The sequence below is a fragment of the Oncorhynchus kisutch genome, linkage group LG7, assembly GCF_002021735.2.
Source record: "Oncorhynchus kisutch isolate 150728-3 linkage group LG7, Okis_V2, whole genome shotgun sequence".
In the NCBI taxonomy this organism is placed as follows: domain Eukaryota; kingdom Metazoa; phylum Chordata; class Actinopteri; order Salmoniformes; family Salmonidae; genus Oncorhynchus; species Oncorhynchus kisutch.
The window spans coordinates 26,596,648-26,613,156 of NC_034180.2; the positions used below are offsets into that span (position 1 = coordinate 26,596,648).

General features: G+C 40.9%; 1 protein-coding gene across 2 annotated transcripts in view; it reads left to right on the top strand.

Moving 5' to 3' along the window:
- Positions 1–9,505: 9,505 nt before the first annotated feature.
- LOC109894834 (sodium/potassium/calcium exchanger 4-like) overlaps positions 9,506–16,509 on the top strand; it is a 63,401-nt gene continuing 56,397 nt past the window's right edge. The window contains exons 1-2 of one of the 2 annotated variants that reach the window (XM_031828766.1): positions 9,506–10,312; positions 14,890–15,003. In XM_031828766.1, coding sequence (XP_031684626.1) covers positions 10,150–10,312; positions 14,890–15,003 — 277 coding nt within the window. In that variant the 5' untranslated portion in view covers positions 9,506–10,149. The remainder of the gene's footprint in view (positions 10,313–14,889; positions 15,004–16,509) is intronic. The other variant, XM_031828765.1, reaches the window with a different exon arrangement.

Genomic DNA, 16,509 nt, shown 5'->3' on the forward strand with positions numbered 1-16,509 from the left:
CTTTAAAAAACAAGGACATTTCTACGTGACCCCAAACTTTTGAATGGTAGTGTATATATGATGTTTCCACAACCTGTAAACCAGTTAAGAACCTAAAAACAATGTTACTCTGCTGGGTAGGAGGACCTGAATGAACCACAGGGTTTGGAGGGTTATGCAAACATTCACACAACACACTGACTGATTCTATCTGCTTTATAATAGCAGTACCAGTGGTGGCATTTTATTCAGTTGAAAGAATCAGTGGTGAATACAATCAGGAGACCAGTCATCCGAGTCCAGGTCAGGCATGGGCCAGACAAAGCCCTTGCTCTCTGACATCACATGATGTGCTACCGAGAGAGAGAGAGAGAGAGAGAGAGAGAGAGAGAGAGAGAGAGAGAGAGAGAGAGACTCGTTTGTGTTAGTATTTTATTTAACTTATTTGACAACCCAAAAAGATACATAGACAAAAACAATACATTTGCTCAGACCCACATGTTCCATATCTTGTCCACACCCATCCTGGCTGTCTCACAATAACATTTTCTCTCATTTCTCATCCTTTGGATGTTTGCAGTGCTTGTAATACATTATGCCATATGGCTTCAATTGGTACTATTTTGTTTCACTCTGTATCCCACATTTTTTCAATATTTCGATAATAATGCGTTTGATAAATCCAATGTCTTAACAATTTTGATCTCCTTTCCTCCTTGTACCTTCAGAATGTTGACTTTGGCATTGAGTTTTCAATATTAGTCAGGTATATCAAGAGACCATTGCCAAATAAGTTTAGTTTATATTCATGTTTACCAATAATGATATCTGTTATGTTGGGGTCCTGTCTAATTATTTCTGTGAGCGGTTCAATTGCCAGCAGAAACAGGAGAGGGGAGTGAGGATATCCCTGTCTTGTGAACCTTTCTAAAGAAATTTGATCAGATAATGTATTATGTGTGTATATTTTTGCATAAGGATCTTTAAATGTATTATTTTACTATGAAATGTATTATTTTAGCTGGAAAGTTGAAGGCTTCCAAAGTTTTGAAAAGTATTTTCAGCATCAACAGCCATTATCGATAAATCTACTAGTTTTTTGCATATTGTATGATACTGAACTATGTTCTTGTATTTGTTTGTAAGTGTCTATTTTTAATAAACCCGGTTGAATTCATATGTATCAAGTCTGGTCAGACCTTTGCCATTCTGTTGCTTATGAGTTTCGTTATTATTTTATTGTCACAATTTATTAAACTTAATATAACTGAATAACTGTTTGATACATGGAAAGTGGAAGCACTGAATTGAGTGACGTGTGTTGTCATTTGAGTAAATAGGAGCACTACCTTTTCCAAGAATATCGAATAAAATTCGTTAGGAAAGCCGTCCATATTTTTCTCCATGCGAATTGGGTGATTTCTATTTTTAGTGACTATACTTTTCCTGCTGATAGTTGCTTCAGGGTTATTGAGTCTAGGAAGGCTGTAGGATCAGTCCAGCTGTTATTTAATTCTGATTAAAATAGATTTTCATAGAAGCTTTTAAAATGGGTGTGTATTGGTTTTGTGAGGGCTCTGAGGTGTTTTCCAGGTTTATTTGTCATTAAATAGTATGCTTTATTTGAGTTTAACCTGCAGATGCTGGCTCTCTTTAAAAGTAAAAGACAATATTCCTATTCCTGGTTAAATTCAGAAAATATATTTAGTTCTTTACATTGTAAAGATTTTTTATGAGCTTTTTCTAAGATAGTGATTTTTATTTCATTTAAACTCAGATGTAACTTTCGTTGAGTATGAGATTATAATTCCCCTAATCTATGCCTTAAAAGCATTCCAAATTATGTTGGCGTCTGCTTTTCTCTGTCCTTCTCTGTCTACATTTGTAATGGTAAAGGTATTAATTTTTTGGTTTACGTATTTAATCAATTTTGGTTCTTGAAGATTCACTCTGTTCATTCTCCATATTCTGTAGCTACATTTAGTTTATGTAGGTGTAATTAAGCATGATACAGAATAACTATTTTAGAACCCAGCGTATTGTTGAGTGCATTTTGGGAAATAACATTTTTGTCAATTCTTGAATAGATTTTCTTACTAAAAAAGCAGTAGTATGCAAAATATTTCTAGAGATAACATTTTTTTGCCTCTCTGGAAACTTCATGAATTAGCCTTTTTTATTGCTATGTCTGTCTAACTTGTCGAATGTGTGATTTAGGTCCCCTGCTATAATAATAGTTCCCTTCTATGTTTAATCTAATATAGCTTGAATTGTATCTAAAACATCAGATTTGCCCCTGGGATATATACAATTAACTAAATGTGTATGTTTCACCATTTAATGTACAATTCAAAATTTGACAACTTCCTTCTTGGTCTGTGTGCTTGGATATAGGGGAAAGGGTGTATTCTTATTTATCAGGATGCCTACACCTCTGCTGTTACTACAGTAGGTGGCAGCATAGGCCTCTCCAAGTGTAAGTGTAAAAGTGTAAAAAAAACTCTGGAAGGAAAACAGAAATCTGCTAACAATCTCTTTAAATGTTCAAGAACCTTAATTCTTTTTTTTGCAATCATGATGTTTGTGCACATTCCATATAATAAATTGGATTTTGTTAGCCTTTACTTGCGTAGAATCAAAGTTAACTTTGTCTATTCCGTCTTTTATTGAATAACCAGATAAAACATTGTTAGCCGACATGTCATATGAGGGTGGGGGACATTCCATGGATATGGATGTCCTCATATGAATACATAGCTACTGTATACTTTACATATATAGAACATGTAGGCTGAGCAAACATTTAACAGAGAGCACAAAAACAACATAATGCAAGTTCTTCTTTGTAATTTGAGGCGCTGTGCCTTCTTAGGGATTTTAAGCTCCAACTCCTCTCCTAATGTACCAAAGGTCTGTGGGTTATGTCATTGTCAATACATTGGAGAAGGACTGCTGCTTAAATACTGTGGTTAGTTTGTAATATATTGTAAATTAAATTGTAGTGGCGTGTGGGGCTCTACTTGGGGAGAGTGGGTCCACCGAAAGACAGAAGTGAGATGAGTGGAGCCACCACACACACTTCAGGGAAGTGTCTGATACCCTCCCGGCTTGTCCCAATCTCCTCTCTTTTCCCACACTCCCCTCTTCTTAGACTCATTTACACGCATCCATACATTGACTTGCTCGCCGATTTGCATTGATTCACATACGACAAATACCTTATGCATCCACACACCCATTGTCTCCCGCCCGCCCGCCCTCCTACCCGTATTCATATTCACCCTCCCTCACATATCCATTCATATACACACACATCCCATGCTGTCCGGACCTCTGGCAGTCTCTATGGGGGTGCCACAGGGTTCAATTCTTGGACCGACTCTCTTCTCTGTATACATCAATGAGGTCGCGCTTGCTGCTGGTGAGTCTCTGATCCACCTCTACGCAGACGACACCATTCTGTATACTTCTGGCCCTTCTTTGGACACTGTGTTAACAACCCTCCAGGCAAGCTTCAATGCCATACAACTCTCCTTCCGTGGCCTCCAATTGCTCTTAAATACAAGTAAAACTAAATGCATGCTCTTCAACCGATCGCTACCTGCACCTGCCCGCCTGTCCAACAACACTACTCTGGACGGCTCTGACTTAGAATAGGTGGACAACTACAAATACTTAGGTGTCTGGTGAGACTGTAAACTCTCCTTCCAGACCCATATCAAACATCTCCAATCCAAAGTTACATCTAGAATTGGCTTCCTATTTCACAAACAAAGCATCCTTCACTCATGCTGCCAAACATACCCTTGTAAAACTGACCATCCTACCAATCCTCGACTTTGGCGATGTCATTTACAAAATAGCCTCCAATACCCTACTCAACAAATAGGATGCAGTCTATCACAGTGCAATCCGTTTTGTCACCAAAGCCCCATATACTACCCACCATTGCGACCTGTATGCTCTCGTTGGCTGGCGCTCGCTTCATACTCGTCGCCAAACCCACTGGCTCCATGTCATCTACAAGACCCTGCTAGGTAAAGTCCCCCCTTATCTCAGCTCGCTGGTCACCATAGCATCTCCCACCTGTAGCACACGTTCCAGCAGGTATATCTCTCTAGTCACCCCCAAAACCAATTCTTTCTTTGGCCGCCTCTCCTTCCAGTTCTCTGCTGCCAATGACTGGAACGAACTACAAAAATCTCTGAAACTGGAAACACTTATCTCCCTCACTAGCTTTAAGCACCAACTGTCAGAGCAGCTCACAGATTACTGCACCTGTACATAGACCACCTATAATTTTGCCCAAACAACTACCTCTTTCCCTACTGTATTTAATTAATTAATTAATTTTGCTCCTTTGCACCCCATTATTTTTTTTATTTCTACTTTGCACATTCTTCCATTGCAAATCTACCATTCCAGTGTTTTACTTGCTGTCACGCCCTGGTCAAAGTATTTTGTGTTTATCTTTATGTATTTGGTCAGGCCAGGGTGTGGCATGGGGTTTTTGTAATTGTGGTGTGTTTGTCTTGGGGTTTTGGTGGTGGGTGATTCTGTTACGGTTTTCTAGGTGTGGTGAAGGAGAGTCGGACCAAACTGCAGCGTGTCGATTGCGATCCATGTTTATTTAAACAAACGTAAACACGACTAAACACGAACACTACAAAAACAAAAAACAATAAACGAAAACCGAAAACAGCCTATACTTGTGTCAACTAACATCAAACAAGGACATCACGACAAATAGGACAATCACCCACGACAAACTCAAAGAATATGGCTGCCTAAATATGGTTCCCAATCAGAGACAACGATAAGCACCTGCCTCTGATTGAGAACCACTCCAGACAGCCATAGACTTTGCTAGATAACCCACTAAGCTACAATCCCGATACCACCACCAAAACCCCAAGACAAACACACCACAATTACAAAAACCCCATGCCACACCCTGGCCTGACCAAATACATAAAGATAAACACAAAATACTTTGACCAGGGAGTGACACTTGCTATATTGTATTTACTTTGCCACCATGGCCTTTTTTTTGCCTTTACCTCCCTTATCTCACCTCATTTGCTCACATCGTATATAGACTTGTTTATACTGTATTATTGACTGTATGTTTGTTTTACTCCATGTGTAACTCTGTGTCGTTGTATGTGTCGAACTGCTTTGCTTTATCTTGGCTAGGTCGCAATTGTAAATGAGAACTTTTTCTCAACTTGCCTACCTGGTTAAATAAAGGTGAAATATATATATTTTTTTTTAAATCCCCACACCCACACCCACACATACACACTCTTACACACATACCAATCCGTAGAATCGTTATTGACATATGCTATATTTCCCCCTTTGAATTGGCTTGTCAGTGTCCATGTAGCCCATTGGCATCGGCTACTTCTATGGTTACTTCATAGAAAACAACAGTTACTTGGGGAAAGTAGAATATCGATTGTATTGGGGGGAGGGGAAATAATATTGTCACAACTTAGATAAGGTATGTAGGCATGTAGCTTACAGTGTGCATTTAGCATACAGTGCATTCATTGGTTTTTCCCATTCTGTCCTCTTCTCAGAGCAGGGGACTTCCCTCTGTCTGCGGAGGTCTCCATTATGCATAATGTTCGTAGGCCTTCGACTGGAAGGGTTTCTTGCAGCTTGATTAAAGCTTCATCGGCACTTGTGAATTCCATCCTTTGCATTCCCTTCCAGACCCACAACACTGCCGGGAAGCGGAGTTGAGATTTGATCCCATTTTCATCCAGGGAATGTCTGATTCCTTATGTTTCTTTCTCAGTTTAGCAGACGGGTCCTGGATGAATCAAATGGTCTGGCCTTGAATTTGTATCTTCTTTCCCCCTTCTACCTTCAGAATGTTGACTGTGGCCTAATCGTTCCATAATTTGAAGATTACTATGTGTGGGTATTTAGCGTTCTTCTGTTACACTTCGACCCTACGGCATCGTTCCAGATCCTCTGGTGATATACCCACGTCAAGTTCCTCTGATGTCAGTTTGACCACCATCTGGAAAGGTCTTCTTTATCCTCGTCTTCTGGTAAGAACAGGACCTTTCCTTTGTAGGGGCCATGGTCTTTTGGATTTGTGTCGCTGCACTGTTTTAAAAACGGATTGGTTCTAATCACTCACACTCTCCCAGTTGCTTGGGGATATGTTGATATGTTGAAGTTCAGAGGCTTGATTTAAACTTTGTTGTCTGGTTTCTGCATTCGACCACATTTCTGTCTGTACAAAACGGATGTACTCACTCCCCATGTGTCCTATCAGTACGCACATGTGCCTCTCAGTGGTGACCACAATCAGGAGGCCAGTCATCCGAGTCTGGGCCAGACAAAGCCCTAGCTCTCTGACATCATGTGATGTGCTACCCAGAGAGAGAGAGAGGAAGAGAGAGAGAGAGAGAGAGAGAGAGAGCGAGAGAGAGAGCGAGAGAGAGAGAGAGAGAGAGAGAGAGAGAGAGAGAGAGAGAGAGAAAACACACTTACTCCTTTGTGTTTCTGTCGTCTGGCAGTAGCAACACTGGCTGGCAGTGTAGAACTGACTCACCCTACTGCGCCAGTCTGTGTGGCTCAGTTGGTATAAGAGTAGCACCAAGGTTGTGGGTTTAATTCCTGTGGGGATCTCTTACATATACTTAAATTGACTTGCTCACTGTAATTTATGTGCCTGCTAGGTGGAATATTGGCCTATATTACCATTTTAGAGCACTCATATGCCTCATTAGCAGCCCACTCCTTCATAAAACATGGAACACAGACCATAAATTACTTATAAAGGATGCATAGTAGAATGCTTGCTAGGGTGCATGGGGAGTTAAGACATATCCTGAAACAATTTAAATATCTTTGTAATATCTTTAAAACAAGGCTAGCCTTGGGTGTAGGTGAGATGTATTTAGGTAAGGCATCTGGCATGATAGTACTCTTGATAAATAAGATTTAATGCCGCCATGTTTACATTTAGACCAGAGTTTTGTTATTACTGTGTAGCCTATTGCATTGTATTTATTATGTAGCCTACAGTGTATCAAGTATTTTATTTAGTACTCATTGTTAGGGTTTCTTCTGTCTATGGTTATTGATAATGTCGATGGTTATTGATATTTGTTACAGGATTCTGTAAATGTTTATTGAGGACCACAAATAATGTAAAGTGTAAATCATTTCTGTAATCATAATACATAAATTACTGTATTATGATACAGTAAACCACTGAAGCTGGAGACATATCTCCCTCACTAACTTCAAGCATCAGCTGTCAGAGCAGCTTACCGATCACTGTACCTGTACACAGCCCATCTGTAAATAGCACACCCAACTACCTCATCCCCTTATTGTTATTAATTTTTTTGCTCTATTGCACCCCAGTATCTCTACTTGCACATCATCATCTGCAAATCTATCACTCCAGTGTTAATGCTAAATTGTAATTATTTCGCCACTATGGCCTTTTTATTGCCTTACCTACCTAATCTTACTCCTTTTGCACACACTGTACATAGATTTTTCTATTGTGTTATTGACTGTATGTTTGTTTATCCCATGTGTAGCTCTGTGTTGTTGTTTTTGTCGCACTGCTTTGCTTTATCTTGACCAGGTCGCAGTTGTAAATGAGAACTGGTTCTCAACTGGCCTACCTGTTTAAATATTATTTTTAAACAATGTTGTTCAAATATTTGCAATTGTCACAAAAAAATGAAAAAGTTGCTTAACCCATGTTACAATAGCCCAAAATAATGTGACTCAATTAAGATATAACACTAGGAAACACAAACGTGATTCATTGAACATTAATTAATGTTGGCCTACTAACTTGCATGTCAGCCTACTAATTTGTCAGCCAACTAATTCACGCCCCTCTCTGCAATTATGTTCCGCACCAGGTAGGATGGATGGATAGAGTAGTAGATACAGTGCATTCGGAAACTACTTTTATTACGTTACAGCCTTATTCTAAAATGTATTAAATCTTTTTTTTCCACTCATCAATCTACACACAATACCTCATAATGACAAAGCAAAAACAGTTTTTTATCATTTTTGTCCAATTAAAAATACTTCAATATCACATTTACAAAAGTATTCAGAACTTTTCCTCAGTACTCTTAAAGCACCTTTGGCAGCGATTACAGCTTTCCAGACAGCTTGGGTATGACGCTACAAGCTTGGCACACCTGTATTTGGGGAGTTTCTCCCATTCTTTTCTGCAGATCCTCTCAAGCTCTGTCAGGTTGGATGGGGAGCGTTGCCGCACAACTATTTTCAGGTCTCTCCAGAAATGTTGGATCGGGTTCAAGTCCGGGCTCTGGCTGGGCCACTCAAGGATATTCAGAGACTTGTCCGTAAGCCACTCCACGCCTTGGCTGTGTGCTTAGGGTCATTACCCTGTTGGAAGGTGAACCTTTGTGCCAGTCTGAGGTCCTGAGCGCTATGGAGCAGATTTTCATCAGGGATCTCTCTGTACTTTGCTCCGTTCCTCTTTCCCTCGATCCTGACTATTCTCCCAGTCCCTGACAAAACATCCCCACAGCATGATGCTGCCACCACCATGCTTCCCTGTAGGGATGGTGCCAGGTTTCCTCCAGACATGACGCTTGGCATTCAGGTCAAGAGTTACATTTTGGTTTCATCAGACCAGAGAATCTTGTTTCTTGTTCTTGTTTGCCTTTTGGGAAACTCCAAGCTGGCTGTCATGGGCCTTTTACTGAGGAGTGGCTTCCATCTGGCCACTCTACCATAAAGGCCTGATTGGTGAAGTGCTGCAGAGATGGTTGTCCTTCTGGAAGCTCTGTCAGAGTGATAATCAGGTTCCTGGTCACCCCTCTGACCAAGGCCCTTCTCCCCTGATTGCTCAGTTTGGCCGGGCGTCCAGCTCTATGAAGAGTCTTGGTGGTTTCAAACTTCTTCCATTTTAGAATGATGGAGGCCACCGTGTTCTTGGGGACATTCAATGCTGCAGAAATGCTTTGGTACCCTTCCCCAGATCTGTGCCTCGACACAATCCTGTCTCGGAGCTCTACAGACAATTTCTTTGACCTCAAGGCTTGGTTTTTGCTCTGACATGCACTGTCAACTGTGGAACATTATATGGACAGGTGTGTGCCTTTCCAAATCATGTCCAATCAATTGAATTGACCACAGGTGGACTCTAATCAAGTTGTAGAAACATCAAGGATGATCAATGGAAACAGGATGCACCTGAGCTCAATTTGGATTCTCATAGCAAAGGGTCTGAATGCTTATGTAAATAAGGTATTATTGTTATTTTTATAATACATTTACAAAAACCTGTTTTCGCTTTGTCATGGAGTATTGTGTGTAGACTCATGAAATAAAAAATAAAAAATCATTTTTAGAATAAGGCTGTAACGTGAACAAAATGGGGAAATGGGGAAGGGGTCTGAATACTTTCCGAATGCACCGTACAGGCAGGCAGCCAGCATGGTGGTACCATGGGGGAGAGAGGTCGTTCGCTGCCGTGTGTCACGTGTCAAGCATCACTCACATGTAGAAGTTGCAGCTGCATGTGGGGGAGTGCGCTCTGTGGTGGGATGAAAGTGTGAGATTAGCTAATATTTTTGCAGAAAATGTTTTCGCCCCCGAGTATTTTTGGGAGTGGGAGACAATATCAAGCAAATGGAACAATATCGGAGAATGACCTATTTTCAACGCCACTAAATCTACCTTATTGTGACACACTGGACACATAAAGGTGCTTTCGGTGGCTTTTGAAGATGCCAACTGGCACAGAGCTTTAGGCTGCTTGACATATTGTGTTATTTTGATAATAAACACATATGCTTTAGCCTCCTTAGGCCTACATTCTATAATAATGGAACATTTGCAGATTGTGTAGCCTCATTTTTTTTTTTCTTAACTACAACAGCATTTTCGCCAGGACACAATTCTCACAAGCGGCTTTCAGAGACACATGCGAGCTGTTCGTTCTGCTGCCTCTGTCGAGGATCTGCCCTTCCGTCATTTGAAACAGGGACGGCATCCTGACCCTTCGTTGTGTGAAACGATACTCGGGCGATTCCTGCTGTCCGAACAATCTGCGGCACGGCGCTGAGTGGGTCACTATCTGCAGGGAGAGGGAGGAGGACGAGCACGTTGCCCGCTGTCCCCGCATACTGTACAGCCATGGAGCCGTTACCTGAGCAGAACTGCACCATGTCGAAAAAGAGCGTCATAGCTCAAATCTTCAAAGTTCGCAAGAGGAGACAGATGCTTTTCGTTCAAGTCTGTTTTATCTGCAGTATTTTATCTTTGACGTGGTGCATGTCCGCCCTGCTCACAAAAACAGGTGAGTAGGCTACGAGAAGAGACGGAGAGCCGAGGCATCCCAGGGTTGCCCGGGGAGGAACGCGTATATAATTACGGGATTATGTGGAACTAAAAATGAATTCAATGTTGTGATTGTGCACATTTGACGTGCACCTCGTTGGTGTACAACAAATATCTCGTAACTAATAAATATATGACACTGCTGTTTAAAATGATGTATGTGAAGGTCTTCTTGCCCGCCTCTGATCAATCCACTAGAAACTCGGCATAGTGGGACGCTGTTATAATACACATGGTTCGGGATGGAGATTGGTATATGTGGCGTGCGTGTTTTCTTACATTCTCAAAAAAAATAAAAAAGATGTAGGCGGAACGAGATTACAGCGCTCAGGATTTCAACTGGCCAGGCAGCACACATGTCTATTCTGTTTGGATAATTTGTTTACTCCACCTGCATCTGGAAAACTCAGATATAGGCAGACAAATAAGGGACGTATAGGCTATAGCCTATATATGGCCTGGTTGACTCACGTGGATAGGTAATCGCAGGGTATGTATGCGTGTATGCGCGTGTGTGTGTGAGTGTTTCGTATGTTCGTGCATGAAGTTTACGGTATGTGCCGCAGTATAGGCCTATGCAAAACGTAGGCAATATGTTCTGGAATATAATGTGAGTCACAGGTCATTCTCAATCACTCATGATTTACACCAAATATCCACTTCTTTAAGACGCCCAAAACATGTTAGTTTTCGTTTTCTATTGACTTCTTGGACATGTTGTGGCTCTGTCGCGGTGGCCTAGGGGAGTTGTTGGGGGGCGCTGGAGGTAGACAGTGTTGCGCGCCGGCTGCGTGGATTTGTGGACAACCACGTCGGTTTCAACCAGTACCGCTGCTTGGGTTTGTGGACAACCACTTCGATTTCAACCAGTACAGCCAAAAAATAACCTCGCTGTATTAATTGATCTGTACTACATCTCTCTCTCTGAAGACTGAAGAGACAGAGAACAACAGCATACGTCAATATCACAAAACCTGTTCATTTTTTTGTACAGAACATGACTGTACGTTTACCAATTTGGTGCCATAAATTATGTGTAAGAGCTGAACAAAAATTACCCATTAAACCTAAATCTATACATTTATGCACCAGGACACAAAATATATGAACTATGACCAGTCATTGAATTATTGTTTCAGGAGAGGTCATTCAGCTGTCAAAGTGTTACTCTGTTGGTCTTGATCCCTGAGGAAGTTGTTACATCAATGTTACAAAATTACGTAAACAATTGAAAGATAGGGGGAGAGGGGAACGGTCAAGACTGGGGTTTGAATCAGCAATTTATTACAGGACAAGCCAAATAAATAGTTTTCTACCTCCCAATATGGAGGAATCACATGTAAACTGGCAATTAGCACCTGGCAACTCCGGACTGCACAAAAAGTATGAGGGCATGTATTTGATGCTGGCTTGCCTTTGATACGAATTATCCCTCACTTCTCCAGACCAGATTAGTTCACAACTGGTATGTGGAGCTTTAATGAACCACACACATACAGTGGACTGAAATATATTAATCTCTGTAATTTTCTCTACACACACATACACTGGACTTCTGAGTCCTGAAATATGTTAATCTCTGTAACTTTCTCTACACACACACACACACACACACACACACACACACACACACACACACACACACACACACACACACACACACACACACACACACACACACACACACACACACACACACACACACACACAATAAGTCCCAGGGCTGTTTGGTAAATTCTCCCCTAGGCTACCATTTCAGCTTACCCACTTGCCTTTGGGCTCAGCTCTCTGTATCATAAGACCTGTTTATATCATGCCATTAAAGATGCCTATGTAGTCTGTTGTCCCTGTTTGAACATACCACTCTTTTTTTTCAATCACTTTGGTGCTATTTTCACAAGTATCTGGTGAATTCTCAAAACTCAAAACTGGTAACACTTGTAATGCAGCAAGGCTGACATTCAAAACCTTTTGTTGTGCATTCGTGTTGTTTGGAGACATCTTTCACCACACAATCATTGATCACAAATATAAGTTTACTGTGAAATACCATGAGAACATAGATTTTTTTTTTACAGAATGATATTTTACCAACCAGTTAATCCAATAGCAATGCAAGATACATGTTTCAAAATTGTCCTTTGAATGTAATATGTTACATTACTGTAAATTACAGCACATTACACTGTTTTCACATGAGGCAATACCCTTACAATTCTCAGCAACATTTACAGAAAATGTCATTTCCATCATTTCTATCCCATGTGTGATCAAAGGTGTATTCATTGAAGTCATCTTTCACAATCATTGATGCAAAAACAGAAATGTATTAACTAGATATCATTACAACATAGGTGTACTGTAATCAAATTAAACACATTCAATTAATTAAAGAAAAATTATGTTTAGCAGGCACAAGTTTGCATCAAGCCTGTCTTGAACATTTGACCATTGGTTCTCATTGACATCGCAGTAAATATCCTCATTGTTCATGCACCTAGTGAAAAACATTTTGGAACGGTGAATTTCAAGCCTGACGTAAAGTAGGTCTGGATTGATGTCCTTACATGCCTCATTCATGGCCTGAAGGAAGGTGGCATGCTCATGGCGATGGCAATGGTACACCTTCGACCTGTATTGTAGTCATGTATTGTATTCGACAGTATTGTATTGCCGTGGTCCTGTGTGGCTCAGGTAGTAAGAGCATGGCACAAGCAACACCAGAGTTGAGGGTTTGATTCGCACTGGGGTCACATACCAAGATGTATGGACACACTGTCCATACACACACTGTCCATACACACACTGTCCATACACACACTGTCCATACACACACTGTCACTTTGTATATATTACAGTACTGCATTGGCAAATGTAATTTTAGTAAAGCAGTGTGAACCTCCCCCATCAAAAAGGAACCATTTTGGATACATGTTTACTGTGTAGGGGACGCATTTGTTACACACAGTACATATCTGATCCAATTCTTTCAAAAATACTGTGAAGTAAAATCTAAATTGTTATCATCATAATAGTACATTACAGTATATGTCATACTTTATATGTTTATACTTTACAAACATACATTAGGGCCTAGTTCTCAAAATCTGTTGTAGACAAAACCCGTTTCAAATCTACAGGTTTACCAAACGGTTAAGTGATTATCGAATAACAGCAGTCGGATTACGGAATAGTAAAATGTATTTTAACAAATGAGAAGACTATCGTATCAAAAGTCATGTGAGTTTTGGATTGTGAAAAGCAATGACATTATATGAACATGTATTGCAATGTGAAACATGTCTTTTTAGATAAAACACTAAGTGTGGTGAAAAAGTGAATTGTGTGTTATACTTAGTCAATTGAAAATGTACTTAAGAGGTTTGAAACAACTGCCTTGTGAAAATTCACCATATTCTTGTGAAAAAGACTTTTAACAGGGCATCATCAATTTGAACATCATCTCTTTGGATAAAACATGTCGCAGAGTTCCCTAATTGTATTAGAATAACATGGAGCTTAAGGGGTTATAACAAACATGATATCACACGTAAAAGGATGTAAAATACGTCACCACAGACGAGCAACTGTTGGAGGGCTGGAGATAGCACTGTCTGGTCTGTTATAATCAGGCTTTTTTTACTTACAAATGAGTCGCATTATATTCAGTCACATCCGTCTATATACATGTTGATAGGTCTATTAAACCACAATAAAATAAATAATATAGACTGCCACCCATATAGCATTGGTTAGTCCTAACTACATTCCAGGCTTTTGACTTTCTGGTCAGACCTAGATTCATTTCCAAGGCTTCTCCCAGTGGAGAGTGGCTGCACCTGAGACGGTCGCTGTCCGCTCTCATGTGGTGCTGAACTTCCAAATTTCGATTCCATCACTGTCTTGCTTCAATGGTGCTGAATATCCGGCCGCCGCTTTTACAGCTTGTTGGTTTAATCAACATTGGACCTTGTATTTCCGTGACAGAGTCACCACATGCAAAGACAAATGGCAGCCATATCCGATATGGCTCTGGATAAAAGTAGTGCACTATTAGCCCTGATCAAAATTAGTTTGCTATATAAGGATTTGAGATGCAAAACCAAGTGTTTCAATGCATGTTCACTGCCTGTTTCTTTCCTGATGTACTGTTTTATCCAAGCAATATACATTTTGATGTGGAGTGAATGCCGGAGTGGCGGCAATACAGTCACAGCAACAGCCCTAGGAGTGGTCCCTCTTGCTATTGAGACGATACACAAATATTTCCCTAGATAAATGTGTATGTACATTTTGTAAAGATGGTTCCATTGAAACTGAAGCTCATGCAGTGCTTTACATGTGGGTTCTACAACTCAATTAGGGATGAGGGGGGGGGGGCTACTCCGTGTTTGACCATTATTGTTTTTAGTGCCTTAAAACTCAATTTGAGTGGTCCACAATGTGGTTGAAAGAAAATCTGTATTTTGTATTATTGTATCATTGTGGAGTGACACTTAAATAAATGTTCCTAACTCTTTTCTAACTCGAACATAGGACATGGTCTGGTCCTGGAGCAGGGGCTGGTTGACACAACAAACCGTCTGGGACGCAGGCTGATGGCCGTGGACGGAGACAATGACACACTGGATAAGAACTGCACAGAGCCAGGTAGGTAGTGAATCCTAAACATGTACCCTAAACCTGTACCCTAACCCCACCTTAAACCTACACATAGCTAGGTACTGTAGGTAGTGTACCCTATAACCGGTACCTTAAACCTGTAACCTAACCCTCCACCCTAAACCTGCACAGAGCCAGGTAGGGTTGTATTGTACCCTAATCAGGCCTAGAGACATGTTGTACCCATTATACAGTACTTTTCCCTGAACCTGTCCAGCCAGCCAGCTCCTGCAGCTTGAGAAGACTTAATAGGAAAGCTGTTCACAGTGTGTTATACAATGGCACAGCCTACATGCTTCCTACAGCCTACACATGCTCTGAGTCAGTCAGAGACAGAACAGCTGGGGTGAGATGGGAAGGGATTGGTTGCCTTGGATGTTTCACTATATCTACTAGCTCTCTAGTTATTATATTTGTTCTTTATAAGAGCAGCAGTTTTTCCTACTGTAATTTCTGCAGATGAGATTTGCAAATGAGGGCAACCTTGGTGTCCAGGTGGGTGGGTGCAGCCTCCAGCTGGATGACGAATGAGATGAGTTGGTGTTGGAGGCACAGGAACGAACTGTAAAGGTCCACTATGTGGGCGAGAGAGAGAGAGAGAGAGGGAGAGAAAGAGAGAAAGAGAGCAGAGAACTGAAACCTGACAGCATGCAACCCCAAAATTATGAGCATAACAAATAATAATATCATGGCAGCACTGACTGTGGCATCATGAAATCTTTCCTATTTTCAATGAAGAGTGAAGAGTGTTCTACTGATGGTTTCTTTGGGGGGGGGTATTGATTTATCATAGTTTTTTGTTGTTGACACACTTATGTGTTGATATTGATTCTATACACAACCTTCAGCATCAGTACAGCCCCCAGAATGGTGCTGATAGTCAGCTTCCTGATAGGACCTTGGATGTGCTGTCTATTAATAGAAGTGGATGTGCTATTTTTACACCACGCTACAGTGGTGAACTGATGTACAGTATCGACTGACCGACTGCTTCTCACAGTAGCAGGGACAACCACACACCTTAGAGGACCCAGAAACCCACAGACAACACATACATTGTATTTCTCTGTTTATTTGAAAGGCTGATGTTCAAATGGGATAACATGCTTCTTAATCCTTCCAGTCATCATTAACCGAAAAAGCAAGTTGTATTTTAGCTGCTCAAATCTGTTCCCACTGCTTAGCCTGTTGACATACACATTGTCATCCCTTGTGTTTTGAACAGCAGGGAACAATTTTTTTTACCTTTATTTAACTAGGCAAGTCAGTTAATTAAGAACAAATTCTTATTTACAATGACAGCCTAGGAACAGTGGTTAACTGCCTTGTTCAGGGGAAGAATGACAGATTTTTACCTGCTTGAGGATTTGATCTAGCAACCTTTTGGTTACTTGCCCAACACTCTAACCACTAGGCTACCTGCCGCCCATATGGTTATGCAGCAGAGGAGTTGCAAACATCAAGGCAGAGCACCTAAGCCCTGACTGCTGAGTG